Genomic DNA, 27,619 nt, shown 5'->3' on the forward strand with positions numbered 1-27,619 from the left:
GGTTTTTTTGGGGGGGGGGGGTCCGGGGGGTTTTGGGGGGTCCGGGGGTCCCTTTTGGGGTCGTTCCGGGGTCCCTTTAAGGGGCGGGGCCGCCAGGGGGCTCCCCTGGCCTGGTGGGCGGGGCCTTCGCGCGCGTTCCGGGCTCTCATTAGGTGGTGGCGGGAAGGGGCGGGGCCTACACGCTTATCCCTGGATCTGATTGGCTGCCGGCGGGAAAGGGCGGGGCGTGAACGCGCATGTCGCGCTCTGATTGGCTGCTGACGGCAAGAGGCGGGACCTCCATGCGTATCTCACGCTCTGATTGGCTACTGACGGCAAGAGGCGGGTTCTTCATGTGTGTCCCGCGCTCTGATTGGCTGCTGGCGGGAGGGGGCGGGGCTTGAACCCGGGAAGCGGCACAAGGCGCCGGGAACGCGTGACCGGAGCGGGGACGGGACCCCCCAAAACCCCCCAGAGACCCCCCGGGATCCCCCGAGAGACCCAGAGACACCCGGTGACCTCTGACCCCCCAGAGACCCCCCCAGAGACCCCCCGGGACCCCCCGAGAGACCCAGAGATACCCGGTGACCTCTGACCCCCCCCAAGACCCTCCAAAGACCCCCCAGAGACCCCCCGGGACCCCCAAAGAGACCCAGAGACACCCGGTGACCTTTGACCCCCCAGAGACCCCCCCCGAGACCCCCCAAAGACCCCCCCGAGACCCCCCAAAGACCCCTCGGAACCCCCAAAGAGACCCAGAGACTTTTGACTCCCCCGCAGTGACCTCTCTTTGACCCCCCCCGGGACCCTCCCCGGTGACTTTTCACCCCCCCCAACCCCCCCCAGTGACCCCCTTTGACCCCCCCAAACCCTCCCAGTGACCCCCACCCCCCCCAGTGACCCCCTTTGACCCCCCCAGCCCCCCCAGTGACCCCCAAGCCTCCCCCGAGACCCTCTTTGACTCCCCAATCCCCCCCAAGCCCCCCTTTGACCCCCCAACCCCCCAGTGACCCCCCCAAACCCTTCCAGTGACCCCCCACCACCCCCAGCCCCCCAAAACCCCCCCAGTGACCCCCTTTGACCCCCCCTTTAAACCCCCAGTCCCCCCAACCCCCCCCGAGCCCCCCCAACTCCCCCAGTGACCCCCTTTGCCCCCCCAGTGACCCCCAACCCCCCAGTGACCCCCCAAACCCCCCTTTGACCCCCCCAAACACCCCCAGTGACCCCCAATCCCCCCCCCCAGCCCCCCTTTGCCCCCCCAGCCCCCCGATGCCGCCCCGCCCGCCCCTGCCGGGGGTCCCGGGGGGGGGTCTCTCTGCGCGGGAGGTTCAGCGGGCGCGGGGGGGCGCGGGGGGGGGCAAAGGGGACCCCCCCTGGGGCCGGGGGCGACCCCCGCCCCCCCCCCCATCGCTCGGAACCCCCCCCCCCGGGAGCGGGCGGTGCCCCAGACCCGCCTGGGGAGGGTCCTCAACCTCGGCGGTGAGGGGGGCTGGGGGGGATTTGGGGGGCTGGGGGGGGTATGGAGGGGAATTGGGGGGGATTTGGGGGGGATTCTGGGGGGTCTGGGGGGGATTTGGGGGGGAATTGGGGGGGTCTGAGGGGGGTTATGGAGGGGAACTGGGGGGGGATTTGGGGGTCCTAGGGGGGGATTGAGGGATCTGGGGGGGATTTGGGGGGGTATGGGGGGGTCTGGAGGGGAACTGGGGGGGATTTGGGGGTCCTGGGGGGGGGATGGAGGGGTCTGAGGGGGATTTGGGGGGAGAATTGGGGGCCCCGGGGGGGAACTGGGGGGGTCTGGGGGGGATTGGAGGGGAATTGGGGGGGATTTGGGGGGAATTTTGGGGTCCTGGGGGGGGGATGGAGGAGTCTGGGGGGGATTTGGGGGGAGAATTGGGGGCCCTGGGGGGGCTTGGGGGGGAACTGGGGGGGTCTGGAGGGGAATTGGGGGGGGATTTGGGGGTCCTGGGGGGACATTTCGGGGTCTGGGGGGAATTGGGGGGGATTTGGGCGGAGAATTGGGGGCTTCGGGCGGACTCGGGGGGGCTTGGGGGGGTCTGGAGGGGAATTGGAGGGGCCCTGGGGGGGCTTGGGGGGGGAATTGGGGGGGATTTGGGGGGAGAACTGGGGGCCCTGGGGGGGCTTGGGAGGGAATTGGGGGGGGTCTGGGGGGGTGTGGAGGGGAATTGGAGGGGGATTTGGGGGGGATTTGGGGAGGGTTTGGGGGTCCGGGGGGGGGCTTCGGGGGAATTGGGGGGGTCTGGGGGGGAATTGGAGGGGATTTGGGGGTCCTGGGGGGGGGGTCTGGGGGGGATTGGGGGGCACTGGGGGAGAGGGGGGGGAGTTGTGGGTGGGGGGTCTCCCGGATGGGAGGGGGGGTCTTGGGGGGTGGGAATTGGGGGGAGGGTCCCGGGTGGGTTGGAAATTGGGGCTGGGGGGTCTCAGGGGGTGGGAATTGGGGGGGCTGGGGGGTCTCAGGGTGGGAATTGGGGGGGGGGTCTCAGGGGGATCCCGGGGGTTGGGAATGGGGGGTGGGGGCTCCCGGGTTGGGAATTGGGGGGGGGTCTCAGGGTGGGAGGAGGGTCTCAGGGGGTGGGAATTGGGGGGGGGGTCTCAGGGTGGGAATTGGGGGGGGGTCTCAGGGGGATCCCGGGGGGTGGGAATGGGGGGTGGGGGCTCTCAGGTTTGCCGGGGGGTCCCTTTCGGGGTCTCCCCTCTGACCCCCCCCCCCGTTGCCCCCCCAGGCGTGGCCGTGGGGGTTGGGCTGGGGGCTCTGGCCGAGGCTGCTCGGGCCAAACTGAGGGGGGAGAGACCCCCGGGGGGTGAGTACGGGACCCCCAGACCCCCCTGACCCCCCTGACCCCGTTTGGGGGGGCTCAGACCCCCCTTGACCCCATTTGGGGGGGCTCAGACCCCCCTTGACCCCATTTTGGGGGCTCAGACCCCCCCCGACCCCATTTTGGGGGCTCAGATCCCCCTGACCCCGTTTTGGGGGGCTCAGACCCCCCCCGACCCCATTTTGGGGGCTCTGACCCCCCCAGACCCCATTTTGGGGGGGCTCAGACCCCCCGACCCCATTTTGGGGGGGCTCAGACCCCCCCAGACCCCATTTTGGGGAGGCTCAGACCCCCCTGACCCCATTTGGGGGGGCTCAGACCCCCCCTGGTCCCGTTTTGGGGGGTCTGACTCTCCCCTTTCCCTCCTCCAGCCCCCATTTGGGGGGTCTCTCCTTCCCCCCAGACCCATTTTCGGGTCTCTGACCCCCCCTTTCCCATCCCCGACCCCATTTTGGGGGGTCCCAGCCCCCATTTTCGGGGTCTGTGACCCCCCTGTCCCCCCCCCCAGACCCCATTTGGGGGCTCCCAGACCCCACTTTTGGGGTCTCTCACCCCCTTTTTACCCCCCCCCCGACCCCATTTTTGGGGGTCTCTCACCCCCTTTTCACTCCCCCAGACCCCATTTTTGGGGTCCCAGCCCCCATTTGGGGGGTCCCAACCCCCATTTTCGGGGTCTGTGACCCCCCCCCGTGCCCCCCCAGCCCCCATTTTTGGGGTCCCGGTCCCCATTTTTGGGGTCTGTGACCCCCCCTGTGTCCCCCCAGCCCCCATTGGGGGGTCCCGGTCCCCATTTTCGGGGTCCGTGACCCCCCCGTGTCCCCCCAGGCCGTGGCCCCGCCCCCCTGCTGTCGGTGGCCCACTCGGAGCGTTTGGTGGCCGCGCTCTGCCGGGCCCGGGGGGCCGCGCTCAAGATGGGGCAGATGCTCAGCCTGCTCGGTGGGGACCCCCAGAAACCCCCCCGGGGACCCCCGAACCCCACAGGGACCCCCCAATCCCACAGGGACCCCCAGAAACCCCCCCGGGGACCCCCCAACCCCACAGGGACCCCCAAACCCCTCAGGGACCCCCAGAAACCCCCCCGGGGACCCCCGAACCCCACAGGGACCCCCAAACCCCTCAGGGACCCCCAGAAACCCCCCCGGGGACCCCCGAACCCCACAGGGACCCCCAAACCCCACAGGAACCCCCCAACCCCACAGGGACCCCCAGAAACCCCCCCGGGGACCCCCGAACCGCACAGGGACCCCCAAACCCCTCAGAGACCCCCAGAAACCCCCCCGGGGACCCCCAAACCCCTCAGGGACCCCCAAACCCCACAGGGACCTCCCCAGGGACCCCCAGAACCCCCCCCCCGGGGACCCCCGAACCCCACAGGGACCCCCAAACCCCTCAGAGACCCCCAGAAACCCCCCCCCGGGGACCCCCTAACCCCACAGGGACCCCCGAACCCCACAGGGACCCCCAGAACCCTTCAGGGACCCCCAAACACCTCAGGGACCCCCAACCCCCCCAGGGACCTCCCCAGGAACCCCCAGAACCCCCCCCCGGGGACCCCCCAACCCCACAGGGACCCCCAAACACCTCAGGGACCCCCAGAACCCCCCCCCACGGGGACCCCCAAACCCCTCAGGGACCCCCAGAACACCCCCCGGGGACCCTCGAACCCCTCAGGGACCCCCAGGGACCCCCAAACCCACCAGGGACCCCCCAAACCACACAGGGACCCCCCAAATTCCCCAGGGACCCCCGAACTCACCAGGGATGCCCCTGAGATCCCCAAACTCCTCAGGGACCCCCCAAACCCTCCAGAGACCCCCCAAACCCCCCAGGGACCCCCAGGGTTGGGGGCCAGGGTGGGATTTGGGGGTCTCACAATTCCAGGGTGGGATTTGGAGGGTCCCGTTTCTTTGGGATAGAATTTTGGGGGGGTCCCAGAGTTCTGGGGTGGGATTTGGGGGGTCCTGGGATGTGTAGGGTGGGATTTGGGGCTCCCAAAGTTCCAGGGTGGGATTTGGGGGGTCACATTTCTCGGGGGTGGGATTTGGGGGTCCCACAATTCCAGAGTGGGATTTGGGGGGTCCTGGAATGTCTGGGGTGGGATTTGGGGGTCCCAGAGCTCCAGGATGGGATTTTGGGGGCTCCCACAGTTCCAGGGTGGGATTTGGGGGGTCCTGGGATGTCTGGGGTGGGATTTGGGGGGTCCCAGAGTTCCAGAGTGGGATTTGGGGGGTCCTGGGATGTCCAGGGTGGGATATGGGGGTCCCAGAGCTCCAGGGTGGGATTTGGGGGGTCCTGGGATGTCTGGGGTGGGATTTGGGGGTCCCAGAGCTCCAGGGTGGGATTTGGGGCTCCCACAATTCCGAGGTGGGATTTGGGATGTCTGGGGTGGGATTTGAGGGGTCCCAGAGCTCCAGGGTGGGATTTGGAGGGTCCCATTTCTTTGGGATAGAATTCTGGGGGGCTCCCAGAGTTCCAGGGTGGGATTTGGGGGGTCCCATTTCTCCAGGGTGGGATGTGGGGTTTCCCCGAGCTCTGGGGGGTGTCTGGGTGGTCCCGGCCCCCCCTGACCCCCCAAATCCAGACTCCAGCGTGCTGAGCCCGCAGCTCCAGCGGGCCCTGCAGCGGGTGCGGGACGGGGCCGACGCGATGCCGCGACACCAAACCCTGGTGAGGGGCCAGGGACCCCCAAACCCGGCCCAGGGGCCCCCAAAACCCTCCAAAATCCACCCAAAACCCACCCAGACCCTGGTGAGGGGCCAGGGACCCCCAAAAACCCATCCCAGGGACCCCCAAACCCGGCCCAGGGACCCCAAAACCTGTCCCAAAGACCCCCAAAACCCACCCAGACCCTGGTGAGGGGCCAGGGACCCCCAAAACCTGGCCCAGAGACCCCAAAAACCCATCCCAGACCCTGGTGAGGGGCCAGGGACCCCCAAAACCCACCCAAACCCTCCCAAACCCTGGTGAGGGGCACAGAGACCCCCAAACCTGGCCCAGGGACCCCCAAACCCGGCCCAGGGACCCCCAGACCCACCCCAGACCCTGGTGAGGGGCCAGGGACCCCCAAAACCCACCCAAAACCCTCCCAAGCCCTGGTGAGGGGCCAGAGACCCCCCAAACCAATCCCAGAGACCCCCCAAAACCTGTCCCAGAGCCCCCCAGACCCCCCAAAAACCCTCCCAAACCCTGGTGAGGGGCCAGAGACCCCCAAACCCGGCCCAGACCCCCCAAACCCACCCAAACCCTGTTGAGAGGCCACAGAACCCCCAAAACCCCCCCCAAACCCCCCAAAACCATCCCAGACCCCCCAAAACCCACCCAAACCCTGGTGAGGGGCACAAAGACCCACCCAAACCCTGGTGAGGGGCACAAAGACCCACCCAAACCCTGGTGAGGGGCACAAAGACCCCCCCAAACCCAGCCCAGAGACCCCCAGACTCCCCAAAGCCCTCCAAAATCCACCCAAAACCATCCAAAATACCCCCAAAATCACCTCCAACCCAACTAAACATCCCCAAAATCACCCCAAAGCCCAGAAAACCACCCCAAAACCATCCAAAACCCACCCAAAATCACCCAAAACCCAACTAAACACCCCCAAACCCACCCAAACTCCCCCAAACACCCCCAAACCATCCCCAAATCCCCCCATATCTCTCCAACCCCCCCCAATTCATCCCCAAATCTCCCAAAACCATCCCTAAATTCCCCAAATCATCCCAAATCCCCCCCAAATCCCCCTCAATCATCCCAAAATCCCCCCAAATTCATCCCAAAATCCCCCTAATTTATCCCAAAACCCCCCAAATCTCCCCAAATCCCCCCGAATCCCCCCCATATCCCTCCAACTCCCCCCAATTCATCCCCAAATCTCCCCAAATCATCCCTAATTCCCCAAAAATCATCCCCAAATCCACCCAAACCATCCCCCAGCCCCCCCCCAAATCCCCCCAAATTCCCCCAAACCATCCCCAAATCCCCCTAATTCATCCCCAACCCCCCCAAATCATCCCCAAATGCACCAAAATCATCCCAAGCTCCCCCCAATCATCCCCAAACCATCCCAAAATCCCTCTAAATCGTCTCCAAATCTTCCCAAATCCCCCCAAAATCCCCCCAAACCCCCCCAAATCCCCTCAATCCCCCCAGCGGGTCCTGGAGCAGGAGTTGGGCCCCTCGTGGCGGGAGCAGCTCCCGGAATTCCAGGAGTTCCCCCCGAAATCCCATCAATTCATCCCCAAACCACCCCCAAATCATCCCCAAATCCCCCCAAATTCATCCCCAAATCCCTCTAAATCATCCTAAAATCCCCCCAAATCCCCCCAAATCATCCCAAAATCCCCCCCCAATCCCCCCAAATCCCCCCAAACCCCCTAAATCCCCCCAAACCATCCCCCCAACCCCTCCCAAATTCCCCAAATCCCCCCAAACCATCCCTGTTCCCCCCCAGCGGGTCCTGGAGCGGGAATTGGGCCCCTCCTGGCGGGAGCAGCTCCCGGAATTCCAGGAATTCCCCCCCAAATCCACCCAAATACCCCCCAAATCCCCCCTAAATCCCCCCAAATTCATCCCCAAATCCCCATAAATCATCCTAAAATCCCCCCAAATCCCCCCAAATCATCCCAAACCCCCCCAAACCATCCCTGTTCCCCCCAGCGGGTCCTGGAGCAGGAGTTGGGTCCCTCCTGGCGGGAGCAGCTCCCGGAATTCCAGGAGTTCCCGTTCGCCGCCGCCTCCCTGGGGCAGGTCCATCGGGGGCGGCTCCGGGACGGGACCCCCGTGGCTGTCAAAGTGCAGGTTTGGGATCTGGGGGATTTGGGGAGGGTTTGGGGGGATTTTGGGGGATTTGGGGGTTCTGGGGATGATTTCAGGGGATTTTGGGATGATTTGGGGGGGATTTTGGGTGGGTTTGGGGGGATTTGGGGATGGTTTGGGGGGATTTGGGAATGATTTTGGGGGATTTAGGGATGATTTGGGGATGGTTTGGGAGGATTTGGGGCATTTTGGAGGATTTTGGGCTGATTTGGGTGGATTTGGAGATGATTTCAGGGGATTTGGGATGAATTTGGGATGATTTGGGGGGATTTGGGGATGATTAGATGGGATTTTGGGGGGGATTTGGGGATGATTTGGGATGATTTGATGGGATTTGGGATGATTTTGGGATGATTTGATGGGATTTTGGGGATGATTTGGGATGATTTTGGGATGATTTGGGGGGATTTGGGGGAATTTTGGGATGATTTGGGGGGATTTGGGGGGATTTTGGGATGATTTGGGGGCATTTGGGGGGATTTTGGGATGATTTGGGGGGCGGTTGGAGAGATTTAGAGATGACTTGGAAGGATTTTGGGATGATTTGGGGGGATTTTGGGTAGGTTTGGGGGGATTTGGGGATGATTTGGGGATGGTTTGGGGGGATTTGGGGGGGTTGGAGGATGATTTGGGGAGATTTGGGGATGAATTGGGGGGGTTGGAGGGATATGGGGGGGATTTTGGGGGATTTGGGGATGGTTTGGGGGGATTTTGGGATGATTTGGGATGATTTGCGGGTGGTTTGAGAATGATTTGGGGGGATCTGGGGATGGTTTGGGGGTGTTTGGGTGGGTTTTGGATGGTTTTGGGCTGATTTTGGGTGATTTCGGGGTTGTTTAGTTGGGTTGGAGGTGATTTTGGGTGTCTTTTGGATGGTTTTGGGTGGGTTTTGGAGGGTTTTGGGGGGTCTGGGGGGGTCTGGGACGGGTTTGGGGGGGTTGGGGGGATTTGGGGATGATTCGGGGGGAATTTGGAGGATTTAGGGGGATTTTGGGATGGTTTGAGGGGATTTGGGGATGGTTTGGGGGGATTTGGGGATGGTTTGGGGGAATTTCAGGGGATTTGGGGGGATTTGGGATGATTTGATGGGATTTTGGGGGGATTTGGGGGGATTTTGGGATGATTTTGGGGGATTTTGGGATGATTTGATGGGATTTTGGGGGGATTTGAGGGGTTTTTGGGGGGATTTGAGGGGTTTTTGGGGGGATTTGAGGGGTTTTTGGGGAGTTTTGAGGGGTTTTGGGGGCTTTGAGGTGGTTTTTGGGGGGATTTGAGGGGTTTTTGGGGGGATTTGAGGGGTTTTTGGGGAGATTTGAGGGGTTTTGGGGGCTTTGAGGTGGTTTTTGGGGGGATTTGAGGGGGTTTTGGGGAGATTTGAGGGTTTTGGGGAGATTTGAGGGGTTTTTGGGGCTCTGAGGTGGTTTTTGGGGGAATTTGAGGGTTTTTGGGGGGTTTTTTTGCGGGGCTGGGCAGTTTTTGGGGGTGTTTTTGGGGTTTTGGGTTCCGGGGGGGGTCCCTGCCCCCCCACCATTCCCGAATTCCCGCAGTATCCGGGGGTTTCCCGGAGCATCCGGAGCGACATCGAGAACCTGCTGGGGCTGCTGCGGCTCCTGGGGGGGCTCCCCGAGGGTGAGGGACCCCAAAAACCCCCAAACGACCCCCAAACCACCCAAAAAAAACCCCAAAACAACCCCAAACCTGCCCAAAAAAACCCCCCAAAACAACCCCAAACCCACCCAAAGAAACCCAAAAACCTCTAAAACCACCCAAAACCCCCCCCAAACAACCCCAAACCTGCCCCAAATCACCCAAAAAACCCCTAACCCCCCCAAAACAACCCCAAACCCACCCAAAACCACCCAAAAAAAACCCCCAAACCACCCCAAAACCCTCTAAAAACACCCCAAAACCACCCAAAAAACTCTTAAAACCCCTAAAACCTCTCAAAACAACCCCAAAACCACCCAAAAAACCCGAAAAACCTCTAAAACAACCCCAAACCCACCCCAAAAAACCAAAAACCCCCAAACAACCCCAAACCTGCCCAAAAAAACCCCAAAACCTCTCAAAACAAACCCAAACCCACCCAAAAAACTCTAAAACCCCCCAAAACAACCCCAAACCTGCCCCAAAACCACCCAAAAAACCCCCAAAACCTCTAAAAACAACCCCAAACCCACCCAAAAAAACCCTAAAACCCCCCAAAAAAAACCCCAAAACCCCCTAAAAAAAACCCTAAAACCTCTAAAACAACCCCAAACCTGCCGAAAATCCCCCAAATCCCCCCAAATCTCCCCCAAACCCCCCTAAAATCCCTGAAACCCACCCAAAATCCCCCCAAAACCAGCCAAGATCCGCCCAAAAAATCCCCAAATCCCCCCAAAACCCCCCTAAAATCCCCCCCAAATTCCCCCAAATCCCCCACTGATCTCCCCCAAATCCCCCCAAACTCCCCCAGATCCCCCCAAAATCCCCCTAAATCCCCCAAACTCCCCAGATCCCCCCAAAATCCCCCTAAATCCCCCAAAATCCCCCCAGATCCCCCCAAAATCCCCAAAAATCCCCCAAATCCCCCCTAAAATCCCCCCCAAATCCCCCCAAATCCCCTCAAATCCCCCCCAAAACCCCCCCAACCCCCCCCAAACCCCCCCAAATCCCCCAAACCCCCCCAAAATCCCCCCAGGTCTCTTTGCCCAGCAGTCCCTGGCCGTTTTCCAGCGGGAGCTGGAGCTGGAATGTGACTACGGGAGAGAGGCCCAGAGTGCCCGGGAATTCCGGTGGGACTGGGGGGGTTTTGGGGGGATTTTGGGGGGTTTGGGGGGGATTTTGGGGGATTGGAGGGTTTGGGGGGATCTGGGGGGAGATTTGAGGTGGTTTGGGGGATTTGAGGGGGAATTGGGGTGAGTTTGGGAGGGATTTGGGGGCACTTGGGGGGATTTGGGGGAATTGGGAGGATTTGAGGGGGAATTTGGGAGGGATTTGGGGGGGCTTGGGGGATTTGGGGGGATTTGAGGGGGATTTGGGGGGGATATTGGGAGATTTGAGGGGGATTTGGGGGAGTTTTGGGGGGATTTGGGAGGGATGTGGGGGGGTTTTAGGGGATTTGGGGAGGATTTTGGGGGGATTTGAGGGGGTTTGGGGGGGATTTGGGGGGGATTTTGGGTGGGTTTGGGAGGATTTTGGGTGGGTTTGGGGATTTTTTGGGTGGATTTTGACTGGTTTTGGGGGGGATTTTGGGTGGGTTTGGGGGATTTTAGGGGGGATTTGGGGAGATTTGGGGGGGGATTTGAGGTGTTTTGGGGAGATTTGAGGGGGAATTGGGGTGAGTTTGGGAGGGATTTGGGGGGGTTTTAGGGGATCTGGGGGGATTTGGGGGAGTTTTGGGGGGGCTTTGGAGATTTTTTGGGTGGATTTTGGCTGGTTTTGGGGGGAATTTGGGGGGGTTTTAGGGGGATTTGGGGGAGATTTGGGGGGATTTTAGGGGGATTTGGCAGAGTTTTGGGGGGATTTGGGAGGGATTTTGGGAGGATTTAGGGGGGATTTGGGGGAGTTTTGGGGGGTTTTGTGGATTTGGGGGGAGATTTGATGTGTTTTGGGGGGATTTGAGGGGGAATTTGGGTGAGTTTGGGGGGGTTTTAGGGGATTTGGGGGGAATTTGGGGAGATTTTAGGGGAGATTTGGGGGGATTTTGGGTGGGTTTGGGGATTTTTTGGGTGGATTTTGGCTGGTTTTGTGGGGGATTTTGGGTGGGTTTTGGGGATTTTAGGGGGGTTTTGGGGATTTTGGGGGGGGTTGGGGATTTTAGGGGGGGGTTGGGGGATTTGGGGGGATTTGGGTGAGTTTGGGAGGGATTTGGGGGACTTTGGGGATTTTTTGGGTGGATTTTGGCTGGTTTTGGGGGAGATTTGGGGGGATTTTGGGGGGGGATTTGGGGGAGTTGGGGGATTTGGGGGGGATTTGGGGTGGGTTTGGGGGATTTTAGGGGGGTTTGGGGGGATTTGGCGGGATTTTGGGGGATTGGGGGGATTTGAGGGGGAATTTGAGGTAGTTTGGGAGGGATTTGGGGGGTTTAGGGGATTTGGGGGGATTTGGGGAGATTTGAGGGGGATTTGAGGGGGTTTGGGGGGAATTTGGGGAGGCTTGGGGGGGCTTTGGGGGAGGTTAAGGGGTTTTTGGGTGGGATTTGAGGGATTTGGGGGGGATTTTAGGTGGGATTTGGGGGGGAATTTGTGGGGTTTGGGGGGATTTTGGGATTTTGGGGGGATTTGGGGATTTTGGGGGAGATTTTGGGTGAGTTTGGGGGGATCTGAGGGGGTTTGGGGGGGTTTTGGGGGGGTTTGAGGGTTGGGGGAATTTTTGGGGGGTTTGGGGGATTTTGGGGGGTTTTGTGAGGTTTAGGGGGGGTTGAAGGGAATTTCGGGTGTGTTTGGGGGGATTTTGGGGGGGATTTGAGGGGTTTTGGGGGCATTCGTGGGTTTTTTGTGTGGATTTGGGGTTTTTTGGGGGGTTTGGGGTATTTTAGGGGGTTTTAGGGGGGTTTTGAAGTGTTTTGGGGGTTCTTTGGGTATTTAAATGGGTTTTTGGGGGTGTTGGGATGTTTTGGAGGTTTCTTTGGGGTGTTTTAAGGGGTTTTCGGGGGAGTTTTTGGGGTGTTTTTGGTGGGTTTGGGTGAATTTTAAGGAGGTTTGGGGGTATTTTAAGTGGTTTTGGGATGTTTTGGGGTGTTTGGGGGGTCTTAGGGGGAGTTTTGGGGTGTTTTCGGTGGGTTTTGGGATGTTTCTGTGGGGTTTTGGGTTATTTTAAAGGGTTTTGGTGGGTTTGGGGATATTTTTGTTGGGTTTTGGGGTGTTTTAAGGGGTTTTAGGGGGGTTTTGGGGATATTTTTGTGGGGTTTTTGGGTCTATTAAGGGGTTTTAGGGGGATTGGGGGTTTTTGGGATATTTTTGGGGGATTTTGGGATGTTTTGGGGGGGGGGTTGGGGATATTTTTGTGGGGTTTGGGGTATATTAAGGGGTTTTAGGGAGGTTTTCGGTGGATTTGGGGATATTTTTGTGGGGTTTTGGGGTATTTTATGGGGTTTTAAGGGGAGGTTTTGAGGTGTTTTCGGTGGATTTTGGGATGTTTCTGTGGGGTTTTGGGTTATTTTAAAGGGTTTTGGTGGGTTTGGGGGATATTTTTGGGGGATTTTGGGATATTTTTGTGGGGTTTTGGGGTCTATTAAGGGGTCTTAGGGGGAGGTTTGGTGGATTTTGGGGTATTTTTGGGGGATTTTGGGATATTTTTTGGGGGGTTGGGGTATTTTTAGGGTTTTAGGGGGGGTTGGGGATATTTTTGTGGGGTTTAGGGGATTTTTGAGCTGTTTTAGGTGGATTTTGTTGTTTTTTGGGGTTTTAGGGGGACTTTGGTGGCATTTAGGGGAGTTTTTGGGGTGGTTTTGGTGGTTTTTGGGATGTTTTTGTGGGGTTTTGGTGAATTTTAAGGAGGTTTGGGGGTATTTTAAGTGGTTTTGGGATGTTTTGGGGTGTTTTATGGGGGTTTAGGGGGAGTTTGGGGGTGTTTTTTGTGGGCTTTGGGATATTTTTGTAGGTTTTGGGGTATTTTTAAGGGGTTTTAGGGGTGTTTGGGGTGGGTTTGGGAATGTTTTTGTTGGGTTTTGGGGATATTTTTGTGGGGTTTTGGGGTCAATTAAGGAGTTTTAGGGGGGGGGTTGGTGGATTTTGGGATTTTTTGGGGGATTTTGGGATGTTTTGGTGGGGTTTTGGGGTGTTTTAAGGTGTTTTAGGGGGGTTTTGGAGGATATTTTTCTGGGATTTAGGGGATTTTTGGACTGGTTTAGGTGGGTTTTGTTGTTTTTTGGGATTTTAGGGGGACTTTGGTGGCATTTAGGGGAGTTTTGGGGGGGTTGGTGGTTTTTGGGATGTTTTTGTGGGGTTTTGGTGAATTTTAAGGAGTTTTTGGGGTATTTTAAGTGGGTTTGGGATGTTTTGGGGTGTTTTAAGGGGTTTTTGGGGAAGTTTTTTGGGGTGTTTTGGGGGGGGGCTGAGATATTTTAAGGGGGTTTTCTCTGTTTTTAGGATGTTTTGGGGTGTTTTTGGAGTGTTTTAAGGGCTTTTTTGGGAGGGTTGGTGGGTTTGGGGATGTTTTTGTATAATTTTAGGGGAGTTTAAGGGGGTTTTAGGGGGGTTTTGGGGTGTTTAATGGGGTTTTAGGGGTGGTTTGGTGGTTTTGGGGATGTTTTTGTGGGGTTTTGGGTTGTTTATGGTGTTTTGGGGGTGTTCTGGGTGGGTTTTGGGGTATTTCGGGTGGGTTTTTGGGGTACCCTGACCCCCCAGGCGGCTCCTGGGCTCAGACCCCTTTTTCCTGGGAGGGTTTTGGGGGGTTTTAGGGGGATTTTGGTGGGTTTGGGGGAGTTTTTGGGGTGTTTTTCGTGGGCTTTGGGATATTTTTGTAGGTTTTGGGGTATTTTTAAGGGGTTTTAGGGGTGTTTGGGGTGGATTTGGGAATGTTTTTGTGGGGTTTTGGGGTGTTTTATGGTGTTTTAGGGAGGTTTTAATGGGATTTGGGGATATTTTTGTGTGGTTTTGGGGTGTTTTATGGCAGTTTTGGGGTATTTTAAGGGGTTTTGGGGTATTTTAAAGGGTTTTGGGGGTATTTTAAGGGGTTTTAGGTGGTTTTTGTTGGTTTTTGGGGTGCCTGAACCCCCGTGCCCCCCAGGCGGCTCCTGGGTTCGGACCCCTTGGTTCGGACCCCTTTTTCCTGGGAGGGTTTTTGGGGGGTTTTCGGTGGATTTTGGTGGGTTTGGGGATGTTTTTGTGGGGTTTTGGGCTGTTTTATGGTGGTTTTGGGGTGTATTAAAGGGGTTTTGGGGTATTTTTGTGGGGTTTTAGGGTCTTTTTCGGGGTGTTTTCAGTGGTTTTGGGGTGTTTTTGTGGGGTTTGGGGGTATTTTAGGGGGTTTTGGGGGGATCTGAAGTGTTTTGGGGGTTCTTTGGGTATTTAAAGGGGTTTTCAGGGATGTTTTGGGATGTTGTGGGGGTTTTTTGGGGTCTTTTTGCTGGGTTTTAGGATGTTTTTGGGGGGTTGGGATATTTTAAGGGGTTTTAGGGGTTTTCTGGGGGTGTTTTCTGTGGTTTTGGATGTTTTGGGATGTTTTTGGGGTGTTTTAAGGGTTTTTTTTGGGAGGGTTGGTGGGTTTGGGGATGTTTTTGTGGAATTTTAGGGTATTTTAGGGGGCTTAGGGGGGTTTTAGGGGGGTTTTGGGAATGTTTTGGAGGGTTTTGGGGTGTTTAATGGGGTTTTAGGGGTGGTTTTGGTGGTTTTGGGGATATTTTTGTGGGGTTTTGGGTTGTTTTGTGGTGGTTTTGGGGTGTTCTCGGTGGGTTTTGGGGTATTTTTTGTTGGTTTTTGGGGTCCCTGACCCCCCCGTGCCCCCCAGGCGGCTCCTGGGCTCCGACCCCTTTTTCGTGGTGCCCGAGGTGTTTTTGGGGCTGAGCTCGGCCCGGGTGCTCTGCATGGAAATGGGGAGGGGGATCCCCTGGACCGGTGCAGGGAACTGCCCCAGGACATGAGGGACAAGGTGGGACCCCAAAATGGGGAAAACACCCCAAAATGGGGGGGAAAACACCCCAAAAATGGGGGAAAACACCCCAAAAATGGGGAAAACACCCCAAAAATGGGGGGAAACACCCCAAAAATGGGGGGGAAACACCCTAAAAATGGGGGGAGGGGCACCAAAAATGGGGGGGAAAACACCCCGAAAATGGGGGGAGGGACCCCAAAAATGGGGGGGAAACACCCCAAACATGGGGAAAACACCCCGAAAATGGGGAAAGGGGCACCAAAATGGGGAAAGGGACCCAGAAAATGGGGAAAGGGACCCCAAAAATGGGGAGAGGGACCCCAAAAATGGGGAGGGGACACAAAAAATGGGGGGGGGACACAAAAAAATGGGGGGGGGGGGGATCTAAAAAATGGGGGGAGGGGACACAGAAAGGGGGGGGAGGGACCCCAAAAATGGGGAGGGGATCCCAAAAATGGGGAGGGGACACAAAAAATGGGGGAAAACATCCCCAAAATGGGGGGGAGGGACCCCCAAAAATGGGGAGGGACCCCAAAAATGGGGAGGGACCCCAAAAATGGGGGGGAGGGACCCCGAAAATGGGAAGGGGACACAAAAATGGGGGGGGATCCTAAAAATGGGGGAAAACACCCCAAAAATGCCCCCAAATCCCAAAGATCCCAAAGCCCCAAATTCCCCGAATCCTGCAGATCTCCTCCCAAATCCCAAAAATTCCAAATCCCCCAGTCCCTCAACTCTGCTCGGAGCTGCTCCCAAATCCCAAAGATCTGCTCCCAAATCCCCAAAATCCCCAATCCCAAAGATCCCAAATCCCACACAAATCCCAAATCCCACAAATCCCACAGATCTGCTCCCCAATCCCAAAGATCTGCCCCCAATCCCAAATCCCCAATCCCAAAGATCTGTTCCCAATCCCCAAATCCCGACTCCCTCGTCTGTGCTCAGAGCTGCTCCCAAATCCCCAATCCCCAAATCCCAAAATCCCCCAGGTGTGCTCGGAGCTGCTCCCCAATCCCAATCCCAATCCCAAATCCCAATCCCTGTTCCCAAATTCCCCAGGTGTGCTTGGAGCTACTCCCAAATCCCCAAAATCCCAAATCCCAAAAATCCAAATCCTAAATTCCCCAGGTGTGCTCGGAGCTGCTCCCCAATCCCCAAATCCCCAATCCCAAATCCCAAAGATCTGTTCCCAGATCCCACAGATCTGTTCCCCAATCCCCAATCCCAATCCCAATCCCTGATCCCAATCCCCCTCCCACTCCCAATCCCACAGATCTGTTCCCCAATCCCAATCCCTAATCCCACAGCTGTGCTCGGAGCTGCTCCCCAATCCCCCATCCAAATCCCAATCCCAATCCCCAATCCCCATCCCAATCCCAATCCCAATCCCAATCCCAATCCCTGTTCCCCAATCCCCAATCCCAAATCCCCAATCCCCAATCCCAATCCCAGTCCCCAATCCCCAATCCCAATCCCAGTCCCCAATCCCCAATCCCCAATCCCCAATCCCAATCCCAATCCCTCATCTGTGCTCGGAGCTGCTCCCCAATCCCCAATCCCTGTTCCCAATCCCCAATCCCAATCCCAATCCCAATCCCCATCCCAATCCCTGTTCCCAATCCCACTCCCAATCCCACAGATCTGTTCCCCAATCCCCAATCCCAATCCCAATCCCCAATCCCCAATCCCACTCCCAATCCCCCAGATCTGCTCGGAGCTGCTCCCCAATCCCACTCCCAATCCCGCAGCTGTGCTCGGAGCTGCTCCCCAACCCCCAATCCCAATCCCCACTCCCAATCCCAATCCCAATCCCCCAATCCCAATCCCAATCCAATCCCAACCCCACAGCTGTGCTCGGAGCTGCTCCCCACTCCCAATCCCAATCCCTGATCCCATATCCCATGTCCCCCCAGCTGTGCTCGGAGCTGCTCCCCAATCCCAAATCCCCAATCCCAATCCCAATCCCCATCCCAATCCCCAATCCCAATCCCAATCCCAAATCCCCAATCCCCAATCCCCAATCCCCAATCCCAATCCCCAATCCCAATCCCAATCCCACAGATCTGCTCGGAGCTGCTCCCCAATCCCCAATCCCTGTTCCCAATCCCAATCCCAACCCCAATCCCAATCCCGCAGCTGTGCTCGGAGCTGCTCCCAATCCCTGTTCCCAATCCCAATCCCAATCCCAATCCCAATCCCACAGATCTGCTCGGAGCTGCTCCCCAATCCCTGTTCCCAATCCCACTCCCAATCCCAATCCCTGATCCCATATCCCATATCCCCCCAGCTGTGCTCGGAGCTGCTCCCCAATCCCCAATCCCAATCCCAATCCCCAATCCCCAACCCCAATCCCAATCCCAATCCCCAATCCCCAATCCCTGTTCTCCAATCCCAATCCCCAATCCCAATCCCCAATCCCAATCCCCAACCCCAATCCCAATCCCCAATCCCAATCCCAATCCCAATCCCAATCCCAATCCCCAATCCCAATCCCCAACCCCAATCCCAATCCCAATCCCCAATCCCCAATCCCTGTTCCCAATCCCACTCCCAACCCCACAGCTGTGCTCGGAGCTGCTCCCCAATCCCCAATCCCAATCCCAATCCCAATCCCCCAGATCTGCTCGGAGCTGCTCCCCAATCCCAATCCCAATCCCAATCCCCAATCCCACAGATCTGTTCCCCAATCCCAATCCCCAATCCCAATCCCCAATCCCACTCCCAATCCCACTCCCAACCCCACAGCTGTGCTCGGAGCTGCTCCCCAATCCCCAATCCCAATCCCAATCCCCCAGATCTGCTCGGAGCTGCTCCCCAATCCCAATCCCAATCCCAATCCCAATCCCCAATCCCCAATCCCACAGATCTGTTCCCCAATCCCAATCCCCAATCCCAATCCCCAATCCCAAATCCCCAATCCCCATCCCAATCCCCAATCCCAATCCCAGTCCCACAGATGTGCTCGGAGCTGCTCCCCAATCCCAATCCCAACCCCAATCCCAAATCCCCAATCCCCAATCCAACCCCAATCCCTGCTCCCCAATCCCCAATCCCTGTTCCCAATCCCAATCCCAATCCCCATCCCAACCCCCCAGCTGTGCTCGGAGCTGCTGGGGCTGTTCCTGCGGGAGCTGCTCCCCACTCCCAATCCCAATCCCAATCCCAATCCCATATCCCCCCAGCTGTGCTCGGAGCTGCTCCCCACTCCCAATCCCAATCCCAATCCCAATCCCAATCCCAATCCCAACCCCCAGCTGTGCTCGGAGCTGCTGGGGCTGTTCCTGCGGGAGCTGCTCCCCACTCCCAATCCCAATCCCACTCCCAATCCCAATCCCAATCCCAATCCCAATCCCAATCCCAATCCCAATCCCAATCCCGCAGCTGTGCTCGGAGCTGCTGGGGCTGTTCCTGCGGGAGCTGCTCCAGTTCCGCCTCGTGCAGACGGATCCCAACTGGGCCAACTTCCTCTTCGACCCCGAAACGCAGCGGGTGAGACCCCAAAACAACCAAACCACCCCAAAACAACCCAAATCAACCCAAAACCACCCCAAACACAGCGGGTGAGACTCCAAATCAACCCAAAACCACCCCAAACCACCCCAAATCACCCCAAACACAGCGGGTGAGACCCCAAATCAACCCAAATCAACCCAAAACCACCCCAAAAACAACCCCCGACCCCAAAACCCACCCCAGACCCCCAAACACAGCGGGTGAGACCCCAAAACAACCAAACCACCCCAAATCACCCCAGTAACAACCCCAGACCCCAAAACCCACCCCAGACTGCAAAACACACCCCCGACCCCAAAACCGACCCTAGACCCCAAATCCCAATGGGTGAGACCCCAAAAACCCCCAAACACAACCCCAGACCCAAATCCCTCCAAAACACAGCGGGTGAGACCCCAAACCACCCCAAATCACCCCAGAAACAACCCCAGACTGCAAAACACACCCCCGACCCCAAAACCCACCCCAAATCCCAACGGGTGAGACCGCAAACCCACCCCAAAATCCCCCCAAATCCCCCCAAAACCAACCCCAGACCCCAAATCCCACCCAGACCCCAAAACCCAATGGGTGAGACCCCAAAACCACCCCCTGACCCCAAATCCCACCCCCGGGGACCCTCTTTGGGGAGTTTGGGAAGTTTTTTTGGGGTGTTGGGGGATTTTTGGGGTGGGTTTGGGGGGGATTTTTGGGGTGGGTTTGGGGGGGATTTTTGGGGTGGGTTTGGGGAGATTTTTGGGTTGTTTTGGGGAGTTTTCGGGGTGGTTTGGGGAGTTTTGGGTGGATTTTGGATGGTTTTGGGTGGTTTTGGGGAGTTTTATTGGGGGGCTTGGGATGGTTTTGGGTGGGTTTGAGGTGGTTTTGGGTGGGTTTGGGGGATTTTTGGGTGGGTTTGGGGGATTTTTGGGTGGGTTTGGGGGATTTTTGAGTGGGTTTGGGATGGTTTGGAGTGGTTTGGGGCAGTTTTTGGGTGGATTTGGAGGGGTTTAGGTGGTTTGGGGGAAGTTTTTTTGGGGGGTTGGGGAATTTTTTTGGGGGGGCTGTGATGGTTTTGGGGGGTTTGGGGAGTTTTGGGTGGTTTGGGGGAGGTTTTGGGATGGTTTTGGGTGGGTTTGGGGAGTTTTTTGGGGGGGTTGGGATGGGTTTGGGTGGTTTTGAGGGGATTTTGGGGGGGTTTGGGGGGGTTTGGGGGAGTTTGGGGGAGTCTTAGACCAGTTTGGGGAATTTTTGGGTGGGTTTGAGGTGGTTTTGGGTGGATTTGGGGGCATTTTGGGGGGATTTTTGGGTGGGTTTGGGATGGGTTTGAGTGGTTGGGGGGAGTTTTTGGGTGGGTTTGGGGTGTTTTGGGTGGGTTTGGGGGTTTTTAGGTGGGTTTGGGGAGTTTTTGGGTGAGTTTGGGGAGGTTTTGGGTGGGTTTTGGGTGGGTTTGGGTGGTTTTGAGGGGATTTTGGGTGGGTTTGGGGAGTTTTGGGTGGTTTGGGGGAGGTTTGGGGTGGGTTTTGGGGAGTTTTGGGGTGTTTTGGGTGGGTTTGGGTGGTTTTGAGGGGATTTTGGGTGGGTTTGGGGAGTTTTGGGTGGTTTGGGGGAGGTTTGGGGTGGGTTTGGGGGAGTTTTGGGGAGGTTTTGGGGTATTTTGGGTGGGTTTGGGCGAGTTTGGGGGAGTCTTAGACCAGTTTGGGGAGGGTTTGGTGAATTTTTGGGTGGATTTGAGGTGGTTTTGGGTGGTTTTGGGGGATTTTCGGGTGGGTTTGAGGGGATTTTCAGGTGGGTTTGAGGTGGTTTTGGGTGGGTTTGAGGAGTTTTTAGGTGGTTTTGGGTGGTTTTGGGTGGTTTGAGGTGTTTTTGGGTGGGTTTGGGGGATTTTTGGGTGGTTTGAGGTGTTTTTGGGTGGTTTGAGGTGGTTTGGGATGGTTTTGAGGGGTTTTTAGGTGGTTTTGGGTGGGTTTGGGTGGTTTGAGGTGTTTTTGGGTGGGTTTGGGGGATTTTTGGGTGGTTTGAGGTGTTTTTGGGTGGTTTGAGGTGGTTTGGGATGGTTTTGAGGGGTTTTTAGGTGGGTTTGAGGTGTTTTTGGGTGGGTTTGAGGTGTTTTTGGGTGGGTTTGAGGTGTTTTTGGGTGGTTTTGAGGAGTTTTTAGGTGGTTTTGGGTGGTTTGAGGTGTTTTTGGGTGGTTTTGGGGGCGGTTTTGGGGGTTTTGGTGCCTTTCCCTTCCTGCAGCCGAACCCAAACCAGCCCAACGACCCCCAAACCCCCCCGGGGGAGCCCCCCCGGAGCTCGAGGGACCCCCAAAGTCCCCCCCCGAGCCCAAACTGCCCCTTCCCCAGATGACCCTCCTGGATTTCGGGGCCACTCGTTCCTTCGACCGGGAATTCACCGACCACTACATCGAGGTGGGGCTGGGGGGCTGGGGGGGATTTGGGGGGTCTTGGAGGGGGTTTGGGGGGGTTTTGGGGGTCTTGGGTGGATTTTGGGGGGTCTTGGGGTGGATTTGGGGGGGTTTGGGGGTCTTGGGGGGGATTTGGGGGGACCTTGGGGTGGATTTGGGGGGGTTTGGGGGGTCTTGGGGCAGATTTTGGGGGTCTTGGAGCTGATTTGAGGGGATTTTGGGGGGAATTTGGGGGGTCTTGGGGTGGATTTGGGGGCGTTTTGGGGGTCTTGGGGAGGATTTGAGGAATCTTGGGGTTGATTTGGGGGGATTTTGAGGGTCTTGGGTCAGATTTTGGGGGTCTTGGAGTTGATTTGAGGGGATTTTGGGGGTCTTGGGGTGGATTTGGGGGGGTTTTGTGTGGATTTGGGGGGGTTTGGGGGTCTTGAGGGGGATTTGGGGTGGTTTGGGGTCGATTTAGGGGGTTTTGGGGGTCTCGAGGGGGAATTTGGGGGGTCTTGGGGTGGATTTGGGGGACCTTGGGGTGGATTGGGGGGGGTTTGGGGGTCCTGGGGCAGATTTTGGGGGTCTTGGAGTTGATTTGAGGGGATTTTGGGGGGTCTTGGGGGGGATTTGGGGGGCCTGGGGGGGATTTGGGGGGGGGTTTGGGGGGTCTTGGGGAGGATTTCGGGGGGCTTGGGGGGGATTTGAGGAATCTTGGGGTCGATTTGGGGGGATTTTGAGGGTCTTGGGGCAGATTTTGGGGGTCTTGGAGTTGATTTGAGGGGATTTTGGGGGGTCTTGGGGTGGATTTGGGGGGATTTGGGGGGGGCTGGTGGGGCTTGGGGTGGATTTGGGGGGTCTTGGGGAGGATTTGAGGAATCTTGGGGTGGATTTGGGGGGATTTTGGGGGGCCCTGGGGGGGATTTAGGGGGTCTTGGAGGGGGTTTGGGGGGGTTTTGGGGGTCTTGGGGGGATTTTGGGGGGTCTTGGGGTGGATTTGGGGGGGTTTGGGGGTCTTGGGGGGGATTTGGGGGGAACTTGGGGTGGATCTGGGAGGATTTGGGGGATCCTGGGGGCGTTTGGGAGGTCTTGGGGTGGATTTGAGGAATCTTGGGGTGGGTTTGGGGGGATTTTGGGGGGTCTTGGGGGTCTTGGGGGGGATTCTGGGGGGCCTTGGGGTGGATTTGGGGGGTTTTGGGGGTCTCGAGGGGAATTTGGGGGGTCTTGGGGTGGATTTGGGGGGGTTTGGGAGTCTTGGGGGGGATCTAGGGGGTCTTGGGGTGGATTTGAGGAATCTTGGGGTGGATTTGGGGAGATTTTGAGGGTCTTGGGGGGATTTAGGGGGTCTTGGGGCAGATTTTGGGGGTCTTGGAGTTGATTTGAGGGGATTTTGGGGGGCCTGGGGGGGGTTGGGGGATTTTGGGGGCTCTGGGGGAGGATTTGGGGGGGCTTGGGGAGCCTGGGGGGGATTTGGGAGGGTGATTTGGGGGGTCTTTGGGGTGGGTTTGGGGGGAGGATTTTTGAGATCTTGGGGTGGATTTGGGGGGGGGGTTGGGGGGTTTTGGGGGAATTTGGGGGATCCTGGGGGGGGTTTTGGGGGGTCTTGGGGTGGATTTGGGGGGGTTTTGGTGTTCCTGGGGGGGATTTTGAGGTTCCCGTGGTTGATTTTGGGGGGTTCGGGGGGGGGTTTTGGGGAGTTTTGGGGGGTCTTGGGGTGGTTTCAGGGGTCTGGGGGTGATTTTGGGGGTCCTGGGGTGGATTTGGGAGGGTTTTGGGGGGTCCTGGGGTGGATTTGGGTTTTTTTTGGGGGTCCTAGAGATGTATTTGGGGGTCCCGGGGGTGTATTTGGGGTGTATTTGGGGGTCCCGGGGGTGTATTTGGGGTCCCGGGGGTGTATTTGGGTTTTTTGGGGGGTCCCGGGGGTGTATTTGGGGGTCCCGGGGGGTGTATTTGGGGGTCCCGGGGTTTTTTGGGGGTCCCGGGGGTGTATTTGGGGGTCCCGTGGGTGTATTTGGGGTCCCGGGGGTGTATTTGGGGTTTTTTGGGGGTCCTAGGGTGTATTTGGGGTCCTGGGGGTGTATTTGGGGTTTTTTTGGGGGTCCTGGGGTGTATTTGGGGTTTTTTGGGGTCCCGGGGGTGTATTTGGGGTTGACCCCCCGCCCCAGGTGATCCGGGCCGCGGCCGATGGGGACCGGGGGAAGGTGCTGCGGAAATCCCGGGATCTGCAATTCCTGACGGGCTTCGAGAGCCGGGTGGGTCCGGGGGGGCAACCGGGGGGGGGCCGGGGTGGGCAACGGGGGGGCTCCCACACACCCCCCCCAACCCCAGTTTGGGTTCCCCCCCCCCAATTCCGGGCCCCTCCTTTGGGGTTCCCTCCTCTTCCCCCTTTTGGGTTTTCCCCCCCAGTTTTGGGGTTCCCCCCCCCAATTTTGGGGTTCTCCCCTCCCAATTTGGGCTCCCCCCCTCGCCCCTAATTTGGGGTTTTCCCCCCCAGTTTTTGGGGTTCCCCCCTCCCCAGATTTTGGGCTCCCCTCTCGCCCCAATTTTAGGGTTCTCCCCCTCCCAATTTGGGTTCCCCCCTCACCCCTAATTTGGGGTTTTCCCCCCCAGTTTTGGGGTTCCCCCCCCCCAATTTTGGGGTTCTCCCCTCCCAATTTGGGCTCCCCCCTCCCCCCTAATTTTGTTTTTCCCCCCCCAGTTTTGGGGTTCCCCCCTCACCCCAATTTTGGGCTCCCCTCTCGCCCCAATTTTGGGGTTTCCCCCCCCCCAATTTTGGGTTCCCCCCTCACCCCTTAATTTTGGGTTTTCCCCCAATTTTGGGTTTTTCTCCCCAATTTTGGGCTTCTCCCCCCCCCAGTTTGGCCTCCCCCTCCCCCCTAATTTTGGTTTCCCCCCCCCCATTTTGGGGTTCTCCCCCCCCCAATTTGGGCTCCCCCCTCGCCCCTAATTTTGGGTTTTCCCCCCCAATTTTGGGGTTCCCCCCCCCCCCAATTTCGGTCCTCCCCTCACCCCAATTTTGGGTTCTTCCCCCCCCCCAGTTTTGGGCTCCCCCCCTCACCTCAATTTGGGGGTTTTCCCCCTAATTTGGGGTTCCCCCCCCAATTTTGGGTTCCCCCCTCACCCCAATTTTGGAGTTCCCCCCCCTCCAGTATTGGGGTTCCCCCCCCAGTTTTGGGTTCCCCCACCCCTTAATTTTGAGTTTCTTCCCCTCACCCCAATTTTGGGCTCCCCCCCCCAGTATTGGGGTTTCCTCCCCCACACTTTTGGGGCCCCCCCTCACCCCCAATATTGGCCCCCCCCCCCCCAAATCGTCAGGTCCCCCAAAACTCAGGTCCCCCCTCCCACAATTTTTGGGCCCCCCCAAAATCGTCAGATTCCCCAAAATTCAGGTGTCCCCCCCCAAATTTTGGGCTCCCCCCTCACCCCAATTTTGGTTTTTTTCCCTCCCAAATTTCAGTCCCCCCCTCCCCAATTTTGGGTTCCTCCTCCCCCCCAAATTTTGGGCTCCCCCCTCACCCCAACTTCAGTCTCCTCCCCCCTCCAATTTTGGGTGTCCCCCCTGACCCCCCATTTTTGGGGTCCCGCGGGAGTTTTTGGGGCGACCCCTGACCCATGTCCCCCCCTCCAATTTTTGGGGTGTCCCCCTGACCCCTTCCCCATATTTTGCCCCCCCCAGGAGTTTTTGGGGTGCCCCCCCTGACCCCCATTTCTGTGCACCCCCGACCCCTGACCCCCCACATATTTTTTGCAGGAGTTTTTTGGGTGCCCCCCCTGACCCCCATTTCCCCCCCCCGCAGGAGTTTTTGGGGTGCCCCCCCTGACTCCCCCCCCCATATTTTTTGCAGGAGTTTTTGGGGTGGCCCCCCTGACCCCTTTTTGTCCCCCCCCCCCCCCCCGCAGGAGTTTTTGGGGTGCCCCCCTCACCACCCCCCATATTTCCCCCCCTTTTCCGCAGGAGTTTTTGAGGTACCCCCCCGACCCCTGACCCCCATATTTTCCCCCCCCGCAGGAGTTTTTGGGGTGCCCCCCTGACCCCCCCTTTCTGTCCCCCCCCCAGGAGTTTTTGGGGTGCCCCCCTGACCCCCCCCCATATTTTTCACAGGAGTTTTTGGGGTGCCCCCCCTGACCCCTTTTTGTCCCCCCCCCGCAGGAGTTTTTGGGGTGCCCCCCCTGACCCCTGACCCCCATATTTTCCCCCCCCAGGAGTTTTTGGGGTGCCCCCCCGACCCCTGACCCCCATATTTTCCCCCCCCAGGAGTTTTTGGGGTGCCCCCCCTGATCAATGTTTCCCCCCCCCGGAGTTTTTGGGGTGCCCCCCTGACCCCTGACCCCATTTCTCTCCCCCTCAGGAGTTTTTGGGGTGCCCCCCTGACCCCCCCCCATATTTTCCCCCCCCCAGGAGTTTTTGGGGTGCCACTGCGAGGCCGTTCTGCTGCTGGGGGAGCCCTTCCGGGGCCCCCAACCCTTCGATTTCGGGGGCCCGGGGGGGGGGTCGCGGGGGGGCTCCGGGCTCTGCTGCCCCCCCTGTTCCGGGGCCGCCTCCGCGCCCCCCCCCGCGCCCTCCCTGGCCCTGCACCGCAAACTGGGGGGGCTCCTGCTCGCCTGCGCCCACCTCGGGGGGAGGGTCCCGGCCAGGGACATCTTCGAGAGCGTCTACCGGGGGTACTGGGACCCCCGAAACCGGGGGGACACCCCCCGCAGTGGGGGGGACACCCCCGAGACCCAGGGAGCCCCCCCCCGATGGAATAAAGGGGGACTGAACCCCCAAAAATGAGAGCGGGGAGTTTATTTGGGGGGAGGGTTTAGGGGACCCCCAAAACTGCGGGGACACCCCCCCGGAAGAGGAGAGACCCCCCAAAACCGCCGGGAGACCCCCCCCCCCAAAATTGGGGAGACCCCCCCGAGAGAGCGGAACCCCCCCCCCCCCCCCGGGAAGGGGGGACCCCCCCAGGAGGGAATAAAGGGGGACTGAACCCCAAAAATGAGAGCGGGGACTTTGTGGGGCTTGGGGGGTTTAGGGGACCCCAAAAACCGCGGGGAGACCCCCCGGAATGGGGGGGACACCCCCGGAAAGGAGGGACCCCCCCCCGGAAAGGAGGGACCCCCCCCGGAGGGAATAAAGGGGGATTGAACCCCAAAAATGAGAGTGGGGAGTTTGGGGGGGGCGGGGGTTAAAGGGACCCCCAAAACTGCGGGGAGACCCCCCCAAAATGGGGGAGAGACCCCCCCGAACTCAGGGACCCCCCGGAGAGGAGGGGACCCCCCCCGGAGGGAATAAAGAGGGACTGAACCCCAAAAATGGGAGCGGGGAGTCTGGGGGGGGCGGGGGTTAAAGGGACCCCCGGAACTTAGGGGAGACCCCCCCAAAATGGGGGAGAGACCTCCCAAACCCAGGGACCCCCCCGGATGGAATAAAGGGGGGCTGAACCCCAAAAATGAGAGTGAGGAGTTTATGGGGGGGGTTAAAGGGACCCCCAAAACCGCCGGGACACCCCTCCGGAAGAGGAGAGACCCCCCAAAACCGCCGGGAGACCCTCCCCAAAATGGGGGGGAGACCCCTCAAACCCAGGGACCCCCCCCCGGAAAGGAGGGACCCCCCCGGGTGGAATAAAGGAGGGTTGAACCCCAAAAATGAGAGCGGGGAGTTTGGGGGGGGGCGGGGGTTAAAGGGACCCCCAAAACCGCGGGGAGACCCCCCAAAATTGGGGAGAGACCCCCCCCGAGAGAGAGGGAACCCCCCCCGGAAAGGAGGGACTCCCCCGGATGGAATAAAGGGGGACTGAACCCCAAAAATGGGAGCGGGGAGTTTGGGGGGGGGCGGGGGTTAAAGGGACCCCCCAAAACTGCGGGGAGACCCCCAAAAAATGGGGGAGAGACCCCCCCGAACCCAGGGACCCCCCGGAGAGGAGGAACCCCCCCCTGAAAAGGAGGGACCCCCCCCGGAGGGAATAAAGGGGGATCGAACCCCAAAAATGGGGGCGGGGAGTTTGGGGGGGGGTTAAAGGGACCCCCAAACCTGGGGGAGATCCCCCAAAATAGGAGGGAACCCGGAACCGCGGGGAGACCCCCCAAAAAGGGGGAGACCCCCCCGGAAAGGAGGGACCCCCCCGGGTGGGATAAAGGGGGGCTGAACCCCCAAAAATGACAGCGGGGAGTTTGAGGGGGGGTTACGGGGACCCCCAAACTGGGGGAGACCCCCCGGAAGAGGAGAGACCCCCCAAAACCGCGGGGACACCCCCCCCGGAAAGGAGGGACCCCCCCCCGGTGGAATAAAGGGGGGCTGAACCCCAAAAATGAGAGTGGGGAGTTTGGGGGGGGGGTTAAAGGGACCCCCCAAAACCGCGGGGAGACCCCCCCAAAATGGGGGAGAGACCCCCCAAACCCAGGGACCCCCCCCGGAGAGGAGGGACCCCCCCGGGAAGGAGGGACCCCCCGGATGGGATAAAGGGGGGCTGAACCCCAAAAATGGGGGCGGGGAGTTTGGGGGGGGGGTTACGGGGACCCCAAAATCGCGGGGAGACCCCAAAACAGCCCC

The 27,619-nt window shown here is 59.0% G+C and overlaps 1 protein-coding gene across 1 annotated transcript; it reads left to right on the forward strand.

The window, feature by feature from the left end:
• The first annotated feature begins 1,209 nt into the window (after window positions 1-1,209).
• On the forward strand, window positions 1,210-25,858 carry LOC127465777 (atypical kinase COQ8B, mitochondrial-like). The gene is given in 13 exon segments (XM_051776301.1): window positions 1,210-1,458; window positions 2,721-2,798; window positions 3,639-3,749; window positions 5,395-5,480; window positions 7,470-7,610; window positions 9,176-9,257; window positions 10,312-10,405; window positions 15,063-15,154; window positions 15,157-15,203; window positions 18,588-18,695; window positions 21,041-21,106; window positions 23,250-23,336; window positions 25,484-25,858. Coding segments are annotated over 11 exon segments (1,203 nt in total). The 5' UTR covers window positions 1,210-1,458; window positions 2,721-2,798; window positions 3,639-3,724.
• Window positions 25,859-27,619: the final 1,761 nt, after the last annotated feature.

Source organism: Manacus candei, unplaced genomic scaffold (genome assembly GCF_025592945.1).
Source record: "Manacus candei isolate 608988 ecotype Guabito, Panama unplaced genomic scaffold, ASM2559294v1 h1tg000487l, whole genome shotgun sequence".
NCBI classification, from domain to species: domain Eukaryota; kingdom Metazoa; phylum Chordata; class Aves; order Passeriformes; family Pipridae; genus Manacus; species Manacus candei.